The sequence below is a fragment of the Gopherus evgoodei genome, chromosome 6 (genome assembly GCF_007399415.2).
Source record: "Gopherus evgoodei ecotype Sinaloan lineage chromosome 6, rGopEvg1_v1.p, whole genome shotgun sequence".
Classification (NCBI taxonomy): domain Eukaryota; kingdom Metazoa; phylum Chordata; order Testudines; family Testudinidae; genus Gopherus; species Gopherus evgoodei.
The window spans coordinates 65,739,930-65,765,856 of record NC_044327.1 but is presented as its reverse complement, the minus strand read 5'-3'; the positions used below and the strand labels follow the sequence as shown (position 1 = coordinate 65,765,856).

The 25,927-nt window shown below is 45.9% G+C and overlaps 1 protein-coding gene, 1 long non-coding RNA gene and 2 other non-coding genes across 7 annotated transcripts in view; 3 read left to right on the top strand and 1 right to left on the bottom strand.

Moving 5' to 3' along the window:
- The first annotated feature begins 1,004 nt into the window (after positions 1-1,004).
- On the top strand, positions 1,005-4,850 carry LOC115653782. Its single transcript, XR_004001005.1, has 4 exons — positions 1,005-1,108; positions 2,341-2,421; positions 3,163-3,227; positions 4,512-4,850. It is a non-coding gene; the product is annotated as an uncharacterized LOC115653782 (long non-coding RNA).
- LOC115654133 lies at positions 2,566-2,697 on the top strand. Its single transcript, XR_004001116.1, has one exon. It is a non-coding gene; the product is annotated as a small nucleolar RNA SNORA13 (small nucleolar RNA).
- LOC115654134 lies at positions 4,088-4,221 on the top strand. The gene has a single exon (XR_004001117.1). It is a non-coding gene; the product is annotated as a small nucleolar RNA SNORA13 (small nucleolar RNA).
- A 16,331-nt stretch (positions 4,851-21,181) lies between the features above and the next one.
- Positions 21,182-25,927, bottom strand: part of EPB41L4A (erythrocyte membrane protein band 4.1 like 4A) — a 215,149-nt gene continuing 210,403 nt past the window's right edge. For all 4 annotated transcript variants that reach the window (XM_030566656.1, XM_030566658.1, XM_030566657.1 and 1 more), the window contains one exon: positions 21,182-25,729. In XM_030566656.1, coding sequence (XP_030422516.1) covers positions 25,607-25,729 — 123 coding nt within the window. In that variant the 3' untranslated portion in view covers positions 21,182-25,606. The remainder of the gene's footprint in view (positions 25,730-25,927) is intronic.

Sequence of the window (25,927 nt, the reverse complement as noted above, 5' to 3'; positions counted from 1 at the left end):
GCTGGGGCACTGTTTACACTGGCGCTTTCCAGAGCTGTAACTTGCTGCGCTCAGGGGGGTGTTTTTTTCACACCCCTGAGCGAGAAAGTTGCAGCGCTGTAAAGCGCCAGTGTAGCCAAGGCCATAGTTTGGTTGCCCTAATACCCACTGCAGACCCAGCAGCGAGATCTGAGGGCTTGTCTACATCACAAAGTTGCAGCGCTGGTGAGGGGGTTACAGCGCTGCAACTTAGGAGGTGTACACATCTGCAGGGCATCACCAGCGCTGCAACTCCCTGTTTGCAGCGCTGGCCGTACTCCCGTTTTGTCTCGGGTGTAGAGGATCCAGCGCTGGTGATCTAGCGCTGGTAATCAAGTGTAGACACTTACCAGCGCTTTTCTTGACCTCCGTGGAATAAGTAGGTATCGCAGCATACCTGAGGAAGCCTCTCTGGTAATCAAGCAGGCCTCCTTCCCCGGTTTGCTCTCGCGTTCCCCGAACCCCCAAGCAAGCAGGTCTCCTTCCCTGCGGTTTGCTCTCACGTTCCCCAAACCCCCGTGCAAGGAGGTCTCCTTCCCCGGTTTGCTCTCGCGTTCCCTGAACCCCCGTGCAAGCAGGTCTCCTTCCCTGCGGTTTGCTCTCGCGTTCCCCGAACCCCCCTTGAAGCCGCCCAACAGCGCTGCAGTGTGGCCACATCTAACACCACTTGCAGCGCTGGTTGCTGTAAGTGTGGCCACTCTGCAGCGCTGGCCCTATACAGCTGTACTAATACAGCTGTAACAACCAGCGCTGCAAAATTTTAGATGTAGACATACCCAAAGAAAAATGCTTCATTCGACCTCGCTCCTGCCCGGCCTCTCCAGGGGGTGGAGAAATGGATTTACATCCCCCACCCTTCCCGGTGGAGTTGGTACACTCTCCTCCCCCTCCTTCCCTGTCTGCCTGAGGGCCCCCTCCCCGGCGTTGGTACACGCCGCTCCTCCCTGCAGAGTGGTTTGTTCGGCTCGGGGCATGCTGGGAGCGGGGGTAGAGTCTCTCTCTCTTTCTCAGGCGGGATGGGCTCGGTTATGCTGGGTGGTTGCTGCTCGGCCCCTGCGCCGGTTGGTTTGGGAGTAGCAGCGGCCCCGTGGTGAGCCGGCCCGGCCAGGGCCGCGGGGTTCTAGAGGACGGGTGGGGTAGCCGGCTCCGTAGTGGGGGGGGGCGAGGGGGTGGTGGTTTCTCCCGTGCCATGTGCTGCGCGTTGGGGGACGGCTGGGCCTAGCGGCGCGTAGCTCCGTGCACGAGCCTCCGCGCGCTGCGTCCAGCACGCGCCCTCCAGCCGAGACCCCGCGTCCCGTGGCAGTGGCTGGCCTGGCGCGAGCCCCAGTGCGGCTCCCTCTGCTCATGGGCCGACCCTGGCGGGCTCGCGCCTCTGTCAGGCGGCCGCCCCCTCCCCCGCAGGCCCTCGCGTGTCGGGGCCGAACCCCCCGGTTGGCTCCTGGGGGAGCCCTGTTGCGTCGCAGCGGCGTGACTGGCGGGCGGGGGCAGCCGCTGCCGTTCCTGTGACTCGGGCGCGGGTCCGCCTGGAGTTGGCTCGAGCGAGTGAGGATTTTGGTACGTGCTGTGGACCCAATGGCTGCTCAGCTCCGCGTGCCTTCCCTGGCTTCAGAGTAGTGCACGTGCATGTTTGTAACTAACGCGGGCGATGCTAAGAAAGCCCCAAACCCTTCCTCGCCGCTTTAGCTGTGCGTGCTCGTGCTGCATGGGGAACAGCGCCCAGTAGACTCATGAATCACACGTATTAGACCCAGGGTTTGGGTACTTCTTAAAAATGGGACTGACTGGCCATAGCATGGTGATCCTTGGGGGAATATTTCTCACACACCCCACTTCTGTGAAAGTCCTGAAAGCTATGGGGCATGGTTTTTTGAGTGAGGGAACAGTGATATTGCTGCTCATCATCTATTCCTTGGTGTCCTGGGAGATCTGTCAAATTTTGTAGAGGTGAAGTCTTCACCTGTTGGAAGATTGGGTTTTCTGCTTTCTGTTTTATACATGCATAACTCACATTCCCTAATATGCTTAGGTTTTAGACTGGTTTTTTTTACTGCACAATGCACCCTTAAAATCAGCATGGCCTACCATGGGCAGATCACACAATTTGAAGGAGGGAAAAATCCTTCCATTTTGTAGAGCAGTCTCCTCCATAAGACTAGCATGAAATGTGGCTGGGTCTTCTACGTGATAACGGGCTGCCAGAAAAGCCCTATGAGGCTAGTGGCATTGAGAACAAAATTTACTTGTATACAAGATTAGTTTGACTTTAAATCGATCTGTTTAGACATTTTATTATATTTTATCTATTTTCCTCCTGTTTTTCAGATGTAGGCAGACAATGCCCATTGATGAGCTTTGCCTAGTTGACAAATACCACGTTACAAGAAGTATGACAGTTCTTGAATGGTATGATTATTTTTAATGGAATGCCTGATATTTGTGTATAATTCAAAAATTTACTTATAGGTCTCTTTTGGAGGTGACCATTTGTTTATATGCTGTTAGGTTAGGTTTTGCACTGAGAAATGATCACTTAGAGATTTAAATATTTGCCTTTGTGTTACCCATTCACTATCTCCCACAGTGAACGTGGTGTCAAAAAAGGCATACAAAAACTCTTGCTGAAAAAGTTTTGGGAGATAGTTATGTACTTTTTCCCTCCACGATTCTGCAAGGACAGAATCTCTGTAGAAAAGTTGATGATTGGGTGGTAGGCATGTGTAGTCTTTAAGGTCAGAAGAGACGGTTATGATGGTTTGGTAGTATGACCTGCACATTGTAGGCCACACAACCTCACCCACCCCCACTATATCTTGCCTTCAGCATTGGTTTTTCTTGACCTTTATAATAGACATCGAATTAAATTCTGGCAAGGTCCAAGAGATTTGATATATTTTGGTAAAATTTAGTTTAATTGCTACTTATTAATAACTTCAGGGGAGATTCCTTCATGTCCAAATATAATTATAGAACCACAACATTGATTTTAATTGCTAGGCACTTGTTGGCTTAATTTGGTGCTGCACCTAGAAGTGTTTCAGCAGTGTCCAGGGTTGCTCTTAAAACAAAAAATTCTAAGAAAATGGTGATGGGTGGGGTTGGAGCAATGCATGTTCATTGTACTAACTTGTATTTGTTTCTGTTCAGTGGAGAAAATTAGTCTGAATGTATAGAAGACTACAGTTTCTGTACATATGGCCTTGCATACTATGGTAAGATAGAAATGTGTGTGTTTTCTTTTGAATTCAGTGCCTATATTGGTTAAAGTGAAAGGTTCCATTTGTATATGGACAGAACTTTTAGGTCTTATTCCTAAATGTTGATTATTTACTTGCAGTTTGTCATGTCTGTTTAACGTTTGGTGAGAGCTCTTTCTCTACAAAACTCTAAATTTGTGATAGCAGCAAAGAGTCCTGTGGCACGTTATAGACCAACAGACATTTTGGAGCATGAGCTTTCCATCTGATGAAGTGGGTATTCACCCACGAAAGCTCATGCTCCAAAACGTCTGTTAGTCTATAATGTGCCACAGGACTCTTTGCTGCTTTTACAGATTCAGACTAACACGGCTACCCCTCTGATACAAATCTATGATATTTCTTTTGTAATGCTTAATTCGTTACCTTGCTTGTAAGGTCATGCAGAACGCTTCAGTGTCCAAGGTGGGCAAGGATGATCTAACAAATTTTTACTGATTAAATGTTCATAAGTATTTTCCAAAGCAAAACTTAGTTGCAGAATATTGGTGCAAAATGTCATAAGCTAATCAAACTTCAGGCAGTTGTCTGACCTGTTGCCCCCGAGCTAAAGGGCAGCAGTCAGAAGTGAATCATAATAGCTTTTTCTAGTTTCCACTGGAAGTGAAATTTTTAGTTCTTGTTCTTACTTAATGTTTACAAGCATGATAATGTTGCATTAAACCATTTAAATAACGCTACAAATAACACACACTTTTTTAAAAAGTACTTTTCTTCCTATAACTTGCGATATAACATTTTGATATTTCTTGGCTAAATTTGCAGTTTACTGGCAAACTTTACAACTAAGCATTTTTTAACAATAGTAGCATTCTTGCCTTTGTGTTGCCCATTCATTTTTGTTGTTAATGTTTGTGGTGTCTCGAGAGGCTTAAAAAAAGTCCTTCCGCAGCATTATTTGATGTTGGCAATTAATATCTCCCACGATTCTGCTGTATAAGGGACAGTTTTGTGACTCAGCTTCTATCGTAACTAAATTTAGACTAGTGCTTGTAGTTAAAATAGGATCTGAAGTCCTGCTTAATGGAGCAGGGAACTTGGTTTAGGAATTAACCTTCAAAGATGTTCCTATACATGTAGATACTTTGAAAATGCCTTTGCAGAGACTTAACTGTTTCAAAGCTGAAACAAAACCTGACTTTGGGAAGCTATTTTCTACCACCCTAGAGGATCTTGCAGATTGCTAAAGAATAATTCATAAACATATCTCATCTGATAGTCAATTATTATTTTTTTCAGTAAAGATTTGTACAGAATTTCTACAGCTCAAGTTTGGCAGCTTTTCTTCCACCAGAAGAATGTTCTGGAAGAAATATACAGGTAGATGAGTTGTTAAAAGATGGAATTTGGAAATCTGTAAATCATGGTAACATATTACTGGTATGTTCGCAAGAAGACTCAGATAGCTTTTAACTATATGTGGCAGTGGTGGGGGAATGGTCTTGGGTACTAAAAAATAGACTATATATTTATTTTTAATTGCTGCATTTGTTGAATTTTTCTAAGAACCACCTTCTCAGTTAACTAAAATAAGTTGTTATACTGTGGTAATAAAATATTGATCCTGATTTACCAGTACATCTACCATGTATTTGTTTGGGTGAATATCAAGTTAGTACATTAATATTGAACCAGAATAACTAATAAATGGTGATCGTTATTGCCAAGATTATATGAGAAACTTTTTAACACTTGAAGTACCTTGGTTTTGATAGTGTGAGGAAATATAAATTGTTTATTCAGCTGTTCCATTTGAAAATCTTCACTTTCCAAGTTGCATTGCCTATAAAGTGCACTTATACGCATTCAAGCTTTACCTCAATGTAAAGATCAGTTTGTCTTTCAGCATCAATCATAGGCTGTAAACTATACCTTCATCTATTAAAAAGTAGAATCAAATACACAAGGCAGAAGTTAGTGGTTGGAATTTCTACCTCTATTCAGGCTGAAGGACTTATGCTTTCATTTTACTACCAAGTTACTGTTAATTCCAATTTCTAAATACTATTAAATAAAAAATTCCATTCTTGATCAGGCAAATATGTAATGGTTAACTGTGCGTCTTATTTCCATATTTGCCTCAAGGGAAGACTTAGACAAGTCTAACTTTTAGTGAAGCAATATGTAATTATTGGATGCAATGGAAAACTCCTACTGCTTTGATTCTTCGAACAAGACTATTGGAACTCCCCTAGCTCTTAAGGGTTGCTACCTCTGAGGGAAGCAACATTGGAACACAGTGCAGGCCCCCTACTGGCTGTCAGTAGGCCATCTACTGCTGAGTAGAAATGATATCCAAATATGTCATTTCCTTAACTTTGATCAGCAAGGGAACTCTGCATCGAGGCTTAGGACTTGTCTATGCTACAGTTTTGTCAACAGAACAGTGAAGGTGTACACACTGAAATGCTGCTCCTGCTGATATAACTCCCCTGCTATACTGACATAATAAAACTACCTTGATGTGTATCATAGAGCTTTTTGCAATGTAGTTAGAACAACTCAGCCTCAGTGGAGATGCCCTAATTGGCCTCCAGGAGGTGTCCCACAATGCCCATGACCGCTGTGGTCAGCAGTTTGAACTCTGCAGTCCTGAAAGTACTCAGGTATGTACCCTTCCCAAACGCTCCCATTTGCATTCCTCATGTGTTCCTGGTCCCTCTCAGTACCCCATGCGCTCCACAGCTAGGGACTGGCTTCTCAACGAAAGCTGGAGTTATACCCATCTGTGAGAGCCCTAACTGTGAGACTGACCAAAAGTTTGAGTTTTATCTGGTTATTAAACTCAAGTCTATTTGTGACATCCATACATACAGCCTCAGTGCTAACATTGAAACACAGTGGCTATAGGTAGGATTATTTGCTTAATACAGTTAATGCTCTAGGAAGCAAGCTCTACAGCCGTAATTCAAGCTGGCACATAAACATTGCTTGGCTGACTGCATCATATAAAGACACATTACTGGGACTCTGACAGAATGCTCCTTTAAAGCGTCCCTGACTCATGGACTGCCACTGTGCCCCTCTAATTGCCTTTCTATCGGGCTGCTCAAACTCAGCTGATCAGTCTCAGCAGTCCACCCCAGGGAAACATCTCCATACTCCCGACTGACAACCCGACTGATATTCAATACCAGTGGTTCTCAAAATGCGGGTCACAAGCCCATTTTAATGGGGTCACCAGGGCTAACATTAGATTTGCTGGGACCCAGACCTGAAGCTGAAGCCTGAGCTCCAACCCCACCTGAGGCAATAGAGCTCTGGCTGCCATCCCCCCTCCCTGCAGCTGGGGTGGCAGGGCTTGGCCTGCTGCCCCCTTACCCTTCACCCTGGGTATCTCCTGTCTCCCCTCCCCCGGGTCATGTAGTAATTTTGCCAGAAGAGGGGTCATGCTGTAATGAAGTTTGAGAACCTCTGTTCTATATCAAGAGACAGGGTGGAGCGTGCTCCTTTCACCTATGCCAGGAAGCCTGTGGGAGTTCTGCATAACCTACTCAATCCACCTCAAGGCTTCCTACTTTCCAGGGGCCCAGAACAGGTTAGCACCTTATCTCAGCAGGTCCTTTGCCAAACATGAATGGTCCATTTACCTGGATGTTACGAAGGACATTTTGCAGAGGTGGGAAACTCCCCGGATAGACTTGTTTGCAACAAAACACAACAGGAAGTGTCTACAGTTCTGCTCCTTTCAGAATCTCAGTCTGGGCTTGCTTGCAGATGCATTCCTTCTGCCTTGGAAGAACCATCTTGTCTATGCATTCCCACCCATTCTGCTCATAAATGAGGTCCTGCTGAAGGTCAAGGGGGGGGGTAGGGAGTGAGCCTGATCCTGATTTCACCAGCCTGGCTGTACCAACATTGGGCCACCATCCTCCTGGAGCTCTCAGTTGGAAAATCAATCACCCGACCACTGGTTCCAGACTAGATCTCCCAGGAACACTCATATCTCCTTCATCCAAACCTTGAGTCCCTCCATCTGATGCCCTAGAAGCTACATGGCTGAACCCTTCGGAATTAGTGTGCTCAAGCCTGGTTCAGGAGGTTCTGTTCAGGAGCAGAAAGCCATCCACCAGAGTCACATAACTGGTAAAATGGAAAAGAGTAGGGTAGGATCCTTACTTCAGAATCACCATACACATCATCTTCAAGGACAAGGAGAAGCTGTGCCCCCATCCAGCTTTCCTCCCAAAGGTGGTGTCAGAGTTCCACAAATAATCATGATATTTTTCTTCCCGCCTTGTTCCCAAAGCTACATGCCAATAGCCAGGAGCAGAGGCTCCGCTCATTAGATGTCAGGCAGGTGCTGGCCTACACAGATAGGACCCAGATTGTTCAGGAAGATTTCTCAGCTCTTCGTAGCAGTGGCAGACAGGATAAAGGGCCTCCCAACTTGGCCCAAAGAATTTCTTCATGGATTACTTCTTGTATTCACACATGCTATGACCTGGCAAAGGTCCCTGCTCCTGGCACTGATGGCACATTCCATGAGGGCCTTCTGCAGCATTTGTGGCAGAGGTTTCCGTCAAGGATATCTCTAGAGCAGCAACATGGTCTTTAGTCCACACCTTCATTCCTCACTACGCCATCACACAGCAGGCTAGAGATGATGCTGGTTTTGGCAGAGCAGTACTACACTCCACTTCTCATTGAACTCCAAACCCACCTCCTACATCTGCTTGAGTCTCACCTACACAGGAATGGAAATCAGCAAGCACTCGAAGAAAAAAAGGTTATTAGTAACCTTTCCGTAACTGTTGGACATGAGCAACATATCTCAAAGAACATTCCAAAACCTGCCTTCACCCCTCTGTCGGAGTTACCGGAAAGAAGGAACTGAGGGGGTGGTGAATCGGCAGGCTCCTATATAAAGTGCTATGCGGGTGTGACGCCAGAGGGTGCCAGAGACAACCCAATGGATACCACTGACGGAAAAACCTGGCGACAGTGCACATACACCTACCCAGGAATGGACATGAGCAACATATCTCGAAGAACAACAGTTACAGAAAGGTTAGTAACCATTTTTTCTGGTGTCCTTGCAATGCAGTGCTGACGTGAGCCCTGCACACAGTTCCAGGAAGGTGAATTTTCACATCCAAAAGTTCTGCAGCCACTGCTCGTGATCCTATACATGCATCACAATGTGATCCCACCACTCAGTGCTTGTTTCCTGAGCCCAGGACCGATGGTCCACCATGGCTTTTGCGAACAAGGGCCGCTAACAGAGTTTTGAGCGGGAGTTCTCCAGGTGAAGGAAGAGCAAATACAGGACCCTTGGGGTAGTGGCTGTCTGTAGCGTGTGGTTGGGGGTTACTTGCTGTGTGCTGAGCTTGTGTTTGTTTGGAGGACCCTGTGCTGTGGCCACCAGTTGGATAGCTCAGTGGTTTGAGCATTGGCCTGCTAAACCTAGGGTTGTGAGTTCAATCCTTGAGGATGGCCATTTGGGGAACTGGGGTAAAAATCTGGGGACTGGTCCTGCTTTCAGCAGGGGCTTGGACTAGACGACTTCCTGAGGTCCCTTCCAACCCTAATTTAAAAAAAAAAACATAAACAAGATTTGAAATCTAGAAACCTGTGTTCATTGGCTGAGCCTTAGTCAGGGGATGGGGCTATCAGGAAAGCCAGGGCTTTATAAAGCAGTGAGCAAGCGAGCAGGGGGCGCTGAGAGGGAGTTGGGAAGGGGGTAAGGTACAGTTGCCATTCTTTAAAACCTTTAAACTACACTATAATCAAAAACCTATCCTTAACCTAGGTAGCTGTGGGAGAGAATGCAGGCAGAAGCCCAGCAGCAAAGTCAGGGCTATCCTGTTTACAGCGCTTAATGTAACATGTACGATTACCTGCCCTGTGGGCGGGTGGCATATGTGTGCATTCGGTGCAAGGAGTTCCTGGCGCTCAGAGACTGCGTACAGGCTTTGGAGGCCAGGGTGGTGGAACTGGAGGAGCTAAGGGAGGCAGACAGGTATGTTGATGAGGCTTTCCGGGACACTAGATTTGTACCACCCCAGCGCTGTTAAGGAGGATGAAAGGCTCAGGGAAGGAGATCAGCCAACAGGAGCAGAGGGAAACCGTCCCATAGATGGGACCCTCCTTCCAGATGATGTTGGGGTATCCTCTCTCACTGAGGTTACCTCTCCGGGGAAGGAAACTCCAGTCATTAGGAAAAGGCAGGTGTTAGTAATGGGAGGTAAATCATTAGAAACATAGATAGCTGGGTTTGTGATTACCGGGAGAACCATATGGTGACTTGCAACCTTTGCACCAGGCAGGCAGATCTCTTGAGGCATCTAGATAGACTTATGTGTAGTGCTGTGGAGGAGCCGGCGGTTATGGTACATGTAGGTACCAATGACATAGGGAAGGGTAGGAGAGGTGCAGTGAAATCCCTGCAAGCTGCATGGACACTTTTCAAAGACACCATAATAGAGGCCCAACTTAAATGTATAACCCAAATTTTAAAACACAGTAAAAGAACTAAAGAAGAGCCACTGTGGCTTAACAACCATGTAAAAGAAGCAGTGAGAGATAAAAAGGCATCTTTTAAAAAATTGAAGTCAAATCCTAGCGAGGTAAACAGAAAGCATAAACACTGCCAGATTAAGTGTAAAAATGTAATAAAACCAAAAAGGAATTTGAAGAACAGTTAGCCAAAAACTCAAACGGTAATAACAAAATGTTTTTGAAGTACATCAGAAGTACATCAGAAGCAGGAAGCCTGCTAAACAACCAGTGGGGCCCCTGGACGATTGAGATATAAAAGGAGCACTTAAAGACAATAAAGTCATTGTGGAGAAACTAAATGAATTCTTTGATTCAGTCTTCACTGCTGAGGATGTTAGGGAGATTCCCAAACCTGAGCTGTCCTTTGTAGGTGACAAATCTGAGGAATTGTCACAGACTGAAGTGTCTCTAGAGGAGGTTTTGGAATTCATTGATAAAGTTAACAGTAACAAGTCACCGGGACCAGATGGCATTCACCCAAGAGTTCTGAAAAAAAATCAAATCTGAAATTGCAGAACTATTAATTATGGTTTGTAACCTGTCCTTTAAATCAGCTTCTGTATCCAGGGACTAGAAGATAGCTAATGTAACGCCAGTATTTAAAAAGGGCTCTAGAGGTGATCCCAGCAATTACAGACCAGTAACTCTAACATTAGTATCGGGCAAATTAGTTGAAACAATAGTAAAGAATAAAATTGGCAGACACATAGAAGAACTAAATAGTTGGGCAAAAGTCAACATGGTTTCTGTAAAGGGAAATCATGTCTTACTAATCTATTAGAGGTCTTTGAAGGGGTCAACAAACATGTTGGCATTGGTCACTGTCGGTAGATCGGATACTGGGTTGGATGCACCTTTGGTCTGACCCAGTATGGCCACTCTTATGGCAAACTATTCTGCGAATGCCAGCAGCAATCTTGAATAATTTCTTTCCGTGGCAGACAGCAGGACAGGCATCACAGATTCACTCTTTGTTTCACAGCTCACGAAATACTGCAGGACCAGCTGTACTGTGTTCATAACGCCCATCACCAGATTAGTCAGTAGCTCAGGGTCCATGCTGTCAGGCAGAGAGGGCAGGCACACTGTTTACAAGGGCTGTTGAAAAACAGCTTGAAATGAAGTAGGTAGCTCATTGGGGGGAGTGGGGGAGAATGGTGGGATGGAAAGAACTGCATCACAGGACAAGCACGTCTGCATGGTGCACTGTGATCTGTTTCCCAGAGCTCCCAGTGGCAGAGGGCGATGAGGTGCACAGTGGGATAGCTGTCCACAATGCAACACTCTTTCTGTCGATGCAAGAGTAACAACTGTGGATGCGCTTAGCCAACAGAAGGAGTGTGGATGTGCTCTATTGGTGGTATTAAAGCTACTTAAGATCATCGACATAACTTAAGTCAACTTAACTCTAATGTAGACATGGCCTTGGCTTCATTGGCTATTGAGCCAGCTCTTCATTAGGTTCCAACAGTATTTTTTCAGGTGACATGAGCTTCAGGCCCCTACTGACTGACCACACCTTACAGTAGACTTAACTAGAAAAAAGTGATGCTGCAGATTCATTGGGAATGCCTCTCCCACATGATGTTGATACTCCCAACTTTAGGAGTTTCTGAGCCTGCCAACATTCTTCTCATGTCCATACCTTATGTCTGTCATCAAAAGGTACTTCTCTGTCAAGCAGACTGAAAGCCTTTAAAATGCTCACTCAATTTGGTATCTTTTCTACTAGCAAGCTTGACAATGCTATTACCAGAAAGCCTTGCCTCAACGCATGTTCAAGGATGACCTGCTCACAAGAAGTATGGTAAGAAAAAAGATATATGGAGTAGTTATTTACATGGCCTTTTCTCTTCTTGATCTGGGAGCTATAAAACAAGACGGAAGTTCCCTTTTGCGGTAGTATGTACTGTTTCTTTCATCCATTGCTCACTCTAAGTACCAGTTCCCTCAAAGTCATCTTCACTTTTTAAGTCCTTACTTCTATGTCCCCACAGGTTTTATCTTCACAGGATCTTTCAAGTAACATTTCTTACACTGGTACTGTCACAGTATGCCTTTCTCTGATGTTGCCTTTCCTCTCACTGAGGAAGCATGCTTTTGCAAACCATGCTAGGAGTGGGAGAAGGCTGGGACCCTATAAAATACGAACTCTTTCTACTCAGTAACAGGAGAAGCAGCACCTGCAAGGTAAGTAAAACTAATAGGATACTAATAGCTAGGACTCGACTCTATCAAGGTACGTCTGCACTACAGGATTATTCCGATTTTACATAAACCGGTTTTGTAAAACAGATTGTATAAAGTCGAGTGCACGTGGCCACACAAAGCACAATAATTTGGCAGTGTGCATCCATGTACCGAGGCTAGCGTCGATTTCTGGAGCGTTGCACTGTGGGTAGCTATCCCGTAGCTATCCCATAGTTCCTGCAGTCTCCCCTGCCCATTGGAATTCTGGGTTGAAATCCCAATGCATGATGGTGCAAAAACAGTGTCGCGGGTGATTCTGGGTAAATGTCGTCACTCATTCCTTCCTCCGTGAAAGCAACGGCAGACAATCATTTCGTGCCCTTTTTCTCTGGATTGCTCTGGCAGACACCATAGCATGGCAACCATGGAGCCCATTTTGCCTTTTGTCATTGTCACCGCATGTGTACTGAATGCTGCTGACAGAGGCGGCACTGCAGTGCTACACAGCAGCATTCATTTGCCTTTGCAAGGTAGCAGAGACGGTTACCATCCCTCCCGCTGCTATGATAGTCCAGGCAGTACAGAATCTTTTCTTTAGACATGAAGGGGGGGGGGAGGCTGATGGAGCTCAGCCCCCAGTTGCTATGATGAAGATGGTTACCAGCCGTTCTGTACCATCTGCCAGGAATGACCAGGAGTCATTCCTATTTTTACCCAGGCGCCCCGGCCAACCTCACCGAGGCCAGCCAGGAGCACTCACAGGATGATGAGGACGGCTATCAGTCATTTTGTACTGTACCGTCTGCCACTGGGGAGGGGAAGGGAGAGGATGCTGCTGTTCAGTGCCGCAGCACCGCGTCTACCAGCAGCATGCAGTAGACATACGGTGACATTGAAAAAAGTCAAGAAACGATTTTTTACCCTTTTCTTTCATGGAGGGGGGAGGGTGGGTAAATTGACAAGATATACCCTGAACCACCCCGGACAATGTGTTTGACCCTACAGGCATTGAGAGCTCAGCCAAGAGTGCAAATGCTTTTCGGAGACTGCGGGGACTGTGAGATAGCTGGAGTCCTCAGTACCCCCTCCCTCCATGAGCGTCCATTTGATTCTTTGGCTTTCCGTTACGCTTGTCACGCAGCACTGTGCTGAGTCCCAGCTGTGGCCTCTGTCTATCATAGCCTGGAGATTTTTTCAAATGCTTTGTCATTTCGTTTTCTGTAACGGAGCTGTGATAGAACAGATTTGTCTTCCCATACAGTGATCAGATCCAGTATCTCCCGTATGGTCCATGCTGGAGCTCTTTTTGGATTTGGGCCTGCATCGCCATCCGTGCTGATCAGAGCTCCACACTGGGCAAACAGGAAATGAAATTCAAAAGTTCACGGGGCTTTTCCTGTCTACCTGGCCAGTGCATCCGAGTTCAGATCGCTTTCCAGAGCGGAGACAATGGTGCACTGTGGGATACCGCCCGGAGGCCAATACCGTCAATTTGCGTCCACACTAACCCTAATCTGACATGGCAATACTGATTTCAGTGCTACTCCTCTCGTCGGGGAGGAGTACAGAAACCGGTTTAAAGAGCCCTTTATATCGATATAAAGGGCCTCGTGTGGACGGGTGCAGGGTTACATTGGGTTAACACTGCTAAATTTGGTTTAAACGCGTAGTGTAGACCAGGCCTCAGTGAGTGAAACCAGCTGGACTATCCCCTAAGTAGTCAAACTTCCTAAAGCCTGCTCTCTGGTAAGCCTGGATTCTTAAAGGGCATGGGTTTTTCCTTCCACTTGCTCTGTCAGTTTACTCTTACAGGCTCACTAGGATCTGACATTAACTTCTAAAAACTTGGGCAGTGGAGGAGGAATGGTCTTTAGCAGCATCTGAAAAATCCTCCAGTGGGCCGGCAGGTCGCCCCCTAGAGTGGCGCCAGTATGGCACCAGATATATACCCCTGCCGGCCCACCCGCTCCTCAGTTCCTTCTTACCGCCGTGTCGGTTGCTGGAACTGTGGAGTGCGGCTTGCTGACCTCCACGTCCCTAGCTCTCCTGTATTTGTTCATAGTCTTTCGTTGTAAATAGTTCATAGTTAATTAGTAGATAGACTGTTCGTATAGTAGTTAGTTAAAATATTGTATATAGTTGTCTAACATCGCTTGCGGGTGGGCCGTTGCCCTCCTTGACACCCGGCACCGGGCCCATGCCTGGCTCGCTGGGCTTCAAGCAGTGCTCGGCTTGCAAGAAGCCGATGCCTACGAGCGATCCCCACGACGCGTGCCTTAAGTGCCTGGGGGAATCGCACATCAGCGACAAGTGCCGCATTTGCAAGGCCTTTAAGCCCCGCACGAAGAAGGAGAGAGACCAAATACTTCACACTCTCCTTATGGAAGCGGCTCTGTCTCCGGCACCGGCGGCACAGTCAGCCAGTTCTACTCCGGCACCGGACCGCGCCGGCACCGGCAAGACTCCCCGGCACCGACCATCTCCGGCACCGGGAGCAGACTCTCGTCCCTCGGCGTCTGCAACACCATCCAGGCAGGCCCGAGTGGAGCGCCCGGCACCTACCCTGGCCGCGGCACCGCCTGCAGGACTGCTGTCGACTCCAGGCCTGGAAGGTCCGTCGAGTCCAGCTCCTCCTAGCTCCCCCTTAAGATCAGGGGTCGAGCTCCGGGTACCGTCTACGCCGGAGACCTTTGCCTCGGGTCGGGACCTGATAGCGATGACGGAGCCATCACAGCCTCAGCCGGCACCCCCGGGACGGGTAACCTCCAGGGGTAAACCGATGCTTCGAGCGCTGTCTCCCGAGTCCCGGCACCGTTCACCCCAGAGGCGTGAACGCTCGCGCTCGGGGCGCCGCTCTGAGTCCCGGCACCGCTCTTCCAGGCAGCAAAACCAGCAGCAGCGGCGGCGGCCGTACCCCCAGTTCCGCCCAAGGCAGGACCTCTCTAGGCGCCGCGGCAGGAACAACCGCCGCAGGCAATCCGGTGGCCAAACGGGGCAGAACCAAGGCTCCGCCAAGGACCCTCCAGGGCCTAAGCCTTCCTTTTGAAGGTGCGCCCGAGGGCGCAGTACCAGTTTCCCCTTCGGATCCCTCCCCGCAGTTTTCCAACCGCCTTTCTTTTTTCCTCCCGGCGTGGACCTGAATAACGTCGGACCGTTGGGTCTTGCGTACGGTGCAGGCTGGTTATCGCCTGCAGTTTTCTTGGGCCCCCTCCCCACCCTCCATCCCCGTCCCTCTTCAGGGACCCCTCTCACGAGCAATTCCTCGGTCAGGAGGTACACGCGCTCCTTGTCAAGGGAACCGTAGAGGCGGTTCCGGACAAAGAGAAGGGTAAGGGGTTTTATTCCCGATAGTTTCTAATCCCCAAATCCAAGGGCGGCCTGAGGCCCATCCTCGACCTGCGGGAACTCAACAAGTATATCGTGAAGTTGAAGTTCCGCATGGTGTCCCTTGGAACCATCATACCATCCCTGGATCCCGGAGACTGGTACGCCGCCCTCGATATGCAGGACGCTTACTTTGACATCTCCATCGCTCCACAACACAGACATTTTCTCCGCTTTGTGGTCGGCCACCAACATTATCAGTTTGCGGTCCTCCCGTTTGGCCTCTCTACGGCCCCGAGGGTGTTTACGAAATGCATGGCAGTCGTCGTCGCACATCTTCGATGTTGCCGCATTCACGTCTTCCCCTACCTGGACGACTGGCTGATCCGAGGCACATCGGAGCTGCAGGTCCGCGTCCATGTCGACAGGATCAGCACCCTCTTTGCTGCCTTGGGCCTCGTCATCAATGTGGACAAGTCCACTCTGCTCCCCATGCAGCGGATAGAGTTCATCGGGGCCGTTCTGGACTCTACCCTGGCCAGGGCCTTGCTACCCTTCCCCAGGTTCCAATCACTGTCGACCATCATTCTGCGTTTGCAGGCGGCCCCGCTGACCTCTCTACGAACATGTCTGGCCCTTCTAGGCCACATGGCGGCCTGTACGTTCGTAACGGCATATGCCCGGCTCCGCATGAGGCCTCTTCAATCATGGCTCATTGCACAGTATCGGCCGGCCAGACATTCCCTGGACACGGTCGTCACCGTTCCTCAGAGGGTACTGGACTCCCTTCGCTGGTGGCTGGACCAGTCCATGGTCTGTGCAGGGCTCCCGTTCCATCCGCCACAACCCTCGGCATCCCTGACCACGGACGCCTCAGATCTGGGCTGGGGAGCGCACTGCGGCACCCAGAGAACTCAGGGCTTGTGGACGCCTCAAGAGATCAACCTCCATATCAACATACGAGAGTTGAGAGCGGTCCGCCTTGCTTGTCAAGCGTTTGTCCATCTTCTTCAAGGTCGTTGTGTCGCGGTGTTCACCGACAACACGACGACCATGTTTTACATCAACAAGCAGGGCGGCACCAGATCCTCTCCCCTGTGTTTAGAGGCAATGCGCCTCTGGGAGTTCTGTATAGCCCATTCGGTTCGCCTTTCCGCCTCCTATCTCCCGGGAGTGCGGAACACTCTGGCGGATCGGCTGAGCAGATCCTTCCGTTCGCACGAGTGGTCCCTCCGTCCGGACATCGCCCTCTCACTCTTCCAGAGGTGGGGTCGTCCCCGGATGGACCTCTTCGCGTCCAGGCAGAACAGGAAGTGTCAAGCATTCTGCTCCTTCCAGGGTCGGGAACCAGGGTCTCTAGCAGATGCATTCCTGATCCCATGGACAGCCCACCTGTGTTACGCATTCCCTCCCATTCCGCTGATACACAGGGTTCTCCTCAAGGTGCGCAGAGACAGAGCCCGGGTGATTCTCATAGCGCCAGCATGGGCCAGACAGCATTGGTACCCCATGTTGCTGGACCTGTCAGTAGCCAACCCAGTTACCCTGCCCCTGCATCGGGACCTGATCACCCAGGACCACGGCAGGCTCTGTCACCCGGACCTTCCGTCTCTACACCTTACGGCGTGGCTCCTGCGTGGTTGACAGGCTCCGAGTTGCGCTGTTCTACCCCGGTTCGGGAGGTTCTCATGGGCAGTAGAAAGACTTCCACCAGGGCGACTTATTCAGCTAAGTGGAAGCATTTCTCCTGCTGGTGTTCAGAGAAGGCTCTTCGCCCTATGGAGACTTCCGTCACCACTATTTTAGACTACATCTGGTCCCTCAAGACCCAGGGTCTGGCTTTGTCGCCCTTCCGAGTCCACCTAGCGGCCATCTCCGCGTTTCACCCTGGAATGGACGGATGTTCGGTCTTCTCCCACCCTATGGTGGCGAGATTCCTGAAGGGACTGGAGCGGCTCTATCCACAAATCCGCCCTCCAGCCCCTTCATGGGACCTCAACCTGGTCCTAACTTGACTCATGGGCCCTCCATTCGAGCCATTAGCTACTTGCTCCCTGCTCTACCTCTCGTGGAAGACCGCCTTCCTAGTGGCCATTACCTCAGCTAGATGAGTGTCTGAGCTGAGGGCCCTCACTGTGGACCCACCGTATACCATCTTCCATAAAGACAAGGTACAGCTGAGGCCTCACCCTGCTTTTCTTCCCAAGGTGGTCTCAGCTTTCCATATTAATCAAGAGATTTTCCTCCCAGTCTTTTTCCCAAAGCCCCATTCGTCCCGCAGGGAGCAACAGCTCCACTCGCTAGATGTATGTCGGGCGCTAGCCTTTTATGTGGATAGGACCAAACCCTTCCGCAAGTCCCCCCAGTTATTTGTGGCGGTAGCGGACCGGGTTAAGGGGCTACCGATTTCCTCCCAGAGGTTATCTTCCTGGGTTACCTCCTGCATCAGGACCTGCTACGACCTGGCCCACGTTCCGGCGGGCCGTGTGACTGCTCACTCCACCAGAGCACAAGCATCATCGCTGGCTTTTCTGGCCCGCGTACCAATTCAAGACATTTGTAGGGCGGCGACCTGGTCATCGGTCCACACATTCGCTTCCCATTACGCCCTGGTTCAGCAGTCCAGGGATGATGCGGCCTTTGGCTCTGCAGTACTCCAGGCCGCGACCTCTCACTCCGACCCCACCGCCTAGGTAAGGCTTGGGAATCACCTACATGGAATGGATATGAGCAATCACTCGAAGAAGAAAAGACGGTTACTCACCTTTGTAACTGTTGTTCTTCGAGATGTGTTGCTCATATCCATTCCACACCCGCCCTCCTTCCCCACTGTCGGAGTAGCCGGCAAGAAGGAACTGAGGAGCAGGTGGGCCGGCAGGGGTATATATCTGGTGCCATACTGGCGCCACTCTAGGGGACGACCTGCCGGCCCACTGGAGTTGCTAGGGTAAAAAGTTTCCGGCAGATGTGCACGCGCGGCGCACACACCTACATGGAATGGATATGAGCAGCACATCTCGAAGAACAACAGTTACAAAGGTGAGTAACAGTCTTCTTTCTACTGTCCAGAGTCTCATGACCTACAGTGAGCTTGTTCAGTGATCTTACCATGTATACCAGTATGTGTTGTGACAAGTATTTTCTCACTCAACCTATTCTGCTAATCAGCAAAATAAGAATAAATAAATTCTGATACCTGAAGACAGCTCACCATTCATTTGGGTGGTACCTTGCCAAAGCCAGTTACAAGGGAAATAAAAAAGTATTGAATTTAGCTATACTTAAAATCATCATTCAGATTGTTACATTGTCAGGACTCAGGTATAAAACCCATTCAGCAAAGTCACTAATTGCTTGTAATGGTGATAATTTCCCTAGTGCCTCTTCACTGTTCTTCAAATTGTGGGAAATCTCTTCTTTTCAATTCTCTAGGGGAAGGCAATTGCCTAATCTGTTCTAAGAGGGTACTACATCCCTGCAATAGTGGGTAGGGATACTATGCAAGAAATAAGGGAGGAAACTGGAGAACATGCCTGTTGTGTTCAATTACAGCTAGGCTTACAGGGCATCCGTTTTTTGGTCCGCCTTACTGGGAGTTGTTTGAAAATTATTTTACACTGGTTTAATTTTCTGATCCTGCCCCATGGTGTCCTAAACTCTTGTTTGATTCTTTAGTGATGATTCGAGCATCTCTGATAATCCTGAACGTTTAAGTATAGAGGAGTATCAGCGGGGGTAGGTGAACACGCATGAAAGCTCATGCTTCAATACATCTGTTAGTCTATAAGGTGCCACAGGACTCTTTGCTGCTTTTAAGTGTAGAGGGGAAAGCCTGTGTTTTTCATTAAGGTCAAGCACACAATGAACAGGCAAGTTATTTATATTGAGCAGAATATAGACTGAATTTCTGAAATAGCTTGACTACCAGTCCTGACGAGCCCAAGCATTCTTAGCATAGGTATTGAGTGGATTTTAGTATTGTTTGGCAGGTTATGTATATGTAGAGTTGAAAAGTGTCACTATTGTACATTAATCAGAGGAGAAGGATACCATACAGTAATCCAGGGGTCGGCAACCTTTCAGAAGTAGTATGCCGAGTCTTCATTTATTCACTCTAATTTAAGGTTTCACGTGCCAGTAATACATTTTAACATTTTTATAAGGTCTCTTTCTATAAGTCTATAATATATAACTGAACTATTGTTGTATGTAAAGTAAATAAGGTTTTTAAAATGTTTAAGAAACTTCATTTAAAATTAAATTAAAATGCAGAGCCCCCTTGACAGTGGCCAGGACCCAGGCAGTGTGAGTGCCACTGAAAATCAGCTCGCGTGCTGCCTTTGGCATATGTGCCATACGTTGCCTACCCGTGCAGTAATCTATCAGGTTGCATTATATCTCTTCAAATTCTCACAAGAACTGAAGCACATGGAAATATTTATGTGGAAGGGAGGTGATTTCCTTTCACTGTATGAGCTATCCAGGAAACAGATGTAGGAAGAAATTAGGGGCCAGAGACTTAAGAAGATGTGTGTCCTTCATTTACAAAAGAAAGCCAGGCAGCTTGATTTATGAAAAATCACATATATTATATTTTAGATCATTTTTTTTGCATTGGGAAGATAGTTTGATGCTTGTCAATGTTTAAGCAATGGAAACTTCATTCTAAGAGTGTAAGAACACTTACTGGCACCACTACCATGGAATACATTTCAGCTACCATGGAATACATTTTCTCTGGTGAAGTTATATCCCCAAGTTGATTTTTAGTTGGCATTACACAGATGTTACCATCAAATTAGTCAGTGATTTTCTTCCCACGTGGTGCAAATGATACACGCAACATGCAAACACAAAATTTATGCTAAAATTTAAGTTTTACTTGATTTTAAATAACCTGGACATAAGTTTTGACACTGCCACCTATCAACTCAATTTAAAATAAAGCACACGCTGTTTCATGGATAATTTTTGACTTTGTGTGCATACAGTACATAGTTCACAGCCTGATCTGAGATCTTGTATGTATTTTAAAACAGCTATCTTTATAATTAGCTTTATAGTAAAAGTTATCCTGAAATCATGAGGGAGTTAAAATTCACTGCATCTTGATTTGCATCTGAGTTCAACAGTACAAAGATGGTTGGCTTGTTTGGATATTGAACAGAAAAAATAATGTTTTTGGGGCCAAGAGCCCAACAATACAAAGAGATTAGTCTAAATAACAGTTGCAGATTAAGAATCTGAATAAGGCTACATGGATATACAGAGGGGCACACTAACAGTAGTTCTCAGTGACAATACTAGCTACTGAGTTAGACCAACATAGGAAATGCAGCAGATGTCTCCTTAGGGTGGAGAGCGCTATTTAGTGGTCAGAACATATGACTTGTCACATAGCATACTCTGAAGAAGCAAGGTCAGTGTTAAAGTGATAGGAAAACATGAGCGATAGATGGTGTATAGGTGGTACAATACCTAGCCCTTATAAAGTGCTTTTCATCTGTAGGTCTCAAAGCACTTTGCATGGGAGGAACATTATCCCCATCTTACAGATGGGGAAATTGAGGCACAGAGTTGAAGTGATTTGCCCAAGGTCACCCAGTAGGCCAGTGGCTGAGCCGGGACTAGAACCCAGGTCTTGAATCCCAGCCAAGTGCTCCATTAACTAGACCTACATATAGTATACATAGGCTTGGAAAGATTAGATTTTTATAGAGAAATGTCAGTAAATGTCAATTTCACTACACACACACACACACACACAAACAACAAAAAATATTTCCATCAATAATAATCAAAATGTACAGCTAGGCAAAGCAAGAAAAATGCTTCTGAAAACTTACTAGAGTTTGATTTTAGGGTATTTACTTTGTATATTTTGACATGTGAAACTGACAATTTGTTTTAATGGTTTATAAAATAACTAACTTTTTGAATCTCAGTGTCTGCTGTCATTAAATATTCTCACCATCCCCATAATTTTCCATAACTGAAAATTTAAAATACAAATAGGGAAAATGCATAAAATAATAATATCTGTTAAAGTTATAAAAAAAAAAAATCAAATTCTGCCCAGCTTAAATATACAGCAGCAATACAGTAAGTGGTTCTGGTGATTAGCACCTTTGAAAGGTCCTGTTTGTTAAAGGATGTTATATAACTAAATCGGCATTTTCTGCAAACGATCTGATGTAAAGCAACTTAAATCCAAGTGACTACAGAATGGAGAATTTTTACCTTGTGTTATATAATAAGAGGATACAGTGCTACTACTATGGTCTCTGCTTGCTTCTGGCAGTCAGAACAAGTGTTTGATTTTTCAGTTTATATATCTGAATAAATGAATTATTTTCAGTGTAACCATCATTTGTATATAATTCTTATTTTTTCCCCAATATGTAGCCAAAATTGCACCGTGTCTAATCATGCTAACTCTAGGAAAAAGTAGTATTTGTCATTAAGAACTGAACCTTCTAATTGGAAATAAGATCAGTAGTTTAAATCCAGGACCTCTACCTTAGCTTTCGCTCTTATTCTATTAACTAAGCTGTTTCAATGTGGAATTATTATTTCAATGTGTGAATGAGAAAAGAGATTTGAGAATAGGAGGTTAAGTATATTAGTCCTTGAGGAATGGATGGTTTCCTCTTTATCCAAAGGGGAAAAGACTGCCAGTACATAAAGTTAGCTAGGTTTTAAAGGATTGCTTAAAATAAGCTATGACTAAGATGGCAGCTAATGAGAAGTAAACAAGGTACACAGTAAAACCTGCTAAGTACATTAGAAGTACAGTTGAAACAATTTTCAGTCATAGATGAGGTACATAATAATATGCACACCTTACAAATGAGAATACAGCTATCAAGAAGCATAAATAAAAAAATGGTGAAGCCAGAAAGCCTAGCATTTCTGACACATCATGGAATAAATGAAATAGCACGATTTCTTGCTGGGAGTGCTTAGAAACTACAAAACCCATAAACTACACTAGACAGGAAAGAGAAATTAGGTCAAATGTGTAGGAATACAGAATGCCGTAGACTGAAGAGTGCCAGGATGTGAAATCTGTGCAGATACAAAATTCAGGTCATAAAAGTACAAGTACTGTACAGTAATAGGGATGTTTTACCAGATTATATCTCAGTTAAGAAGTCAGAATGATGAGAAACATCAGGGAAGTAACAAAATACCAGTAATAATGGGCAATGAATAAACATCACTGCAAACACATCGTGGAGAATTGCTCCTCAGAACAGCTTATTCTAGAACAAACAAGAGGTGAGGTGTATCTTGATTTACAGTACATTCCTGAATCAATTCCGGTGTGTTACTTAGGATTAAATATGGTTAGTCATAATTTTGATATCCTTGGGAGCATTCCAAGAAGTGGTACTATGCCACAAAACTTCAGTAAGGGTTGTTTTTTTTTGGTAATGTAGTTCTTTAGATTCATCAGAATAGTAGTATGCTGACAGTGGTATTGGGTCCTGTAGGCCATCAGAGTGTAAAAGAGAACAATGACTGTCTCTGTCTGTATTGCCAAAGAAGCAGATTGCAACAGTGAGAAATCTTATTAAACAGCCTTTAAAAACAGTTTGACCACGCACCGTAAACAAAGCTGAGCCACGTTTAAAAATGTTTTAGCCCAATTCTGTGTGAGTGCCAGTCTAAATGAGGTTCAAAAAGCATAAGGAAACTGCAGGGAAACTAAATAGTGCTTTTATATTAGTCTTCACCACAAGGGACGAGAGAATATCTAGAGCCCTGGGATGATATTATTTTTATAACTTTGCAGGGTTTGGGGGGAATTTCATTTTACTGTGGGAGGCCTGGAAACGGGGGGAGGGGATTGCAGAGTGAGCCTGTCCTGCATGCAGCTAGCGGCTCCTTTCCTGCTGGGGTGGGCCCAACTCTCTGCTCTGGGCATTGTGCCCTGGCACTTAAGGTCACATCACTGCTTAGATTTGGCCTGGCTGCCCCTCTGATGGTGCAGGGGAGAGGGCAGCGACTGAGCCAAATGGCAGTGAGTCAAACCGCAGGTCACAACACCTGGTGTGGGAGGGCTGGATTCAGTCTCACAGGACAGTTACCACTGCTGCAGGATTTTCCATTTTTATTTTACAGGCTGTTTTTGTTTGTTTTGTTATTTCACACTTGCAAAGAAATACTGGACACTGGTAATATTTATCCGAGGATTACTGTACACCAGTAGTGAAGGTGAAGCAATGTCAAAAATAGAAATACTGGGGAAAAAATTCATAGCAGATTTGACTGAAATTCTATGGAGGTAGGGATTGTGTGATAGTATAGTACCTACCACAGAGTGAGTCTGATCCTCATTAGGATTGACACAATACAAACAACACTGTACTGGATGGCATTCATCATTCTAAAGGAACGAAGAATGAAGAATCTACAAATATTAAAATCTGGTCAGAAAAGAGGATCTTTTCCTCCCTTCTCCCCTGGCCCCTGAAAGTTTCCACTTTTGGCCAAAATAGTTTGCTGAAAGATAACATTTCTAATTCAAGCTGATGCCACAATGCATTGCACCAGGAATTGTAGTTTAGGCGCTTTGTACTCCCATTGTCCTCTGGGGCAGGCTTTCTGGCTGGACTATAGTTCCCATGATGCACCACTCACTCTCAGTGAATAGAGAGGACATCCTATGGGAGTCTGTGTAGCTCGAAAGCTCGTCTCTTTCACCAACAGAAGTTAGTCCAGTAAAAGATACTACCTCATCCACCTTGTCTCTTGACAAATTAGTTAGTCTTTCCCAAGTCTTCTGATGAAGTCCCTCTCAAGAGGTGCTTGAGGAAACTTGGTAAGTGCAGGATAAGAGGTAAAGGCCTGTTAGAGATTAAAAACTGATTTAAACAATAGCATAGAAAAGTAGGGCTAAATAGCCACTTATCAGTATGGAAGAGTAGACTGAGCAAACAGTAGTAGAACAAGTAGTGTACAATGTGGTTAGACAACCTCTGCCAGACTGTTAGTGGGCTAGAAAATATATAAAAAATTACTTATAGGCCTGAGAAGGATTTTGCTTGGCTCCATAACAGCCTAGCTGACACAGGAAACTGGTTAGTACAATAGTAGATGAAATTCAATGTTGACAAGTGCAAGGTAAAGCACATTCAAAGAAGCAATGATGGGTTCTAAATTAGACATAACCTCTCAGCAGAAGATCCATGCATCAGTGTGAACAGCTCATTGAAGATAATATGCTTAACATGCAACAGCAGACAAAAAAGCAAGTAAGATGTTACACTGTTTTACAAAGCGAATATAGAGTAAAAGATGCCACTAGATAATTCAGTGATATTGTCTTCACTTTGCATATTGCATTCAGTTTTGGTCACCTTATCTCAGAAATGAGTGAGCAGAAGAAACAGTCCAGAGAAGGGCACTAAAAATGATTAGAATTATTGGGGGATTTCATATGAGAAAAGCTTAAAAAGACTAGCTCAATGAAGCCTGCACCAAAGAACCAACTGTTAGCCAACCCCATCTTAGGTAGCCACTTTGAAGTGTTTCCAAGGTTTATAGTACAATTTTGTCCAGCCAGCATTTAAAGTCTGTGTGTACTAGGCAGTCTTATTACGCAATTAAGAGATGTGGTAGGGGTGTATAAAATAGTAGTACAGAGAAAGCTAATCAAGTACTGTCACAATACAATAAGAGGATATTTAAAATGAAAAGGAAATGCATTTTTACAGGACACTCAGTGCCACAAGATACGATTGTGGCAATTATCTAAACATGGATTCAACATTTGTATGAACAAGAACAGTCTCTGCAGTTGCATTAGGCTAAAATAAACATAACAGCTATTATGCTTCAGAGTATAAGCTGATCGTCATATGGAGTCAGGAAGACATTTCCTCACTATTATATAGTATTGCACAATTGGCCAAGTGTATGATGAGGGTTTTACCCCTTCCCCTGAAGCATCCGGTCTTGGCCTCTTGGAAACAGGCATCTGAATGAATTAGACCAAGGTCTGATCTGTCATGACAGTTCCTCTGTTCCTCTTTTGAAAATACAGTATCTGGCAATTGTTGAATTGTAGTAAGACTTTTCCTTCCAACTGTCTAACCAGTCAACTTCTTTGCAATCACGTAAGCAACTGTAACCAGTGATGAAAACAATGATTACTCTTCAGAGCAAGCAGGTTGGAGTTTTAAATTTAAGGAAATTACCACCACTCCAGTTTACATTTTTCTTCTTTTCTTATGCCAAAGAAACATTTTCCAGCTAAAGAGTATCTGAACTGTTGTGTAATTCCCAATTTCAAAGGAACTCCGTTATAGCAATCAAGTCTCTATTTTGAGGCGTGATGCATGTACAGTTTTTATTGTCTTTGCACTATTTTTTCCATCCAGGCTCGATATCTGAGATTTTTCTTCTGTCAGGCTATCTTTGGACCCATTTCGCCTCTGTTGAAAATATTGAAAATATAATGAAAAATTAAAATATTATTTCCTTCATCTCTTCCTTTGCTACAGGCTTAGCCTCAATCCTGCACTGGAATCGGCTACCCTAGAGCCCCTCAGAGTCCTGTTGGAGTCAGTGGAACTCCTTAAGAGCACAGGGACCAAGCGCTGGATCCTTATGCAGGACTGGGGCTTAAATAT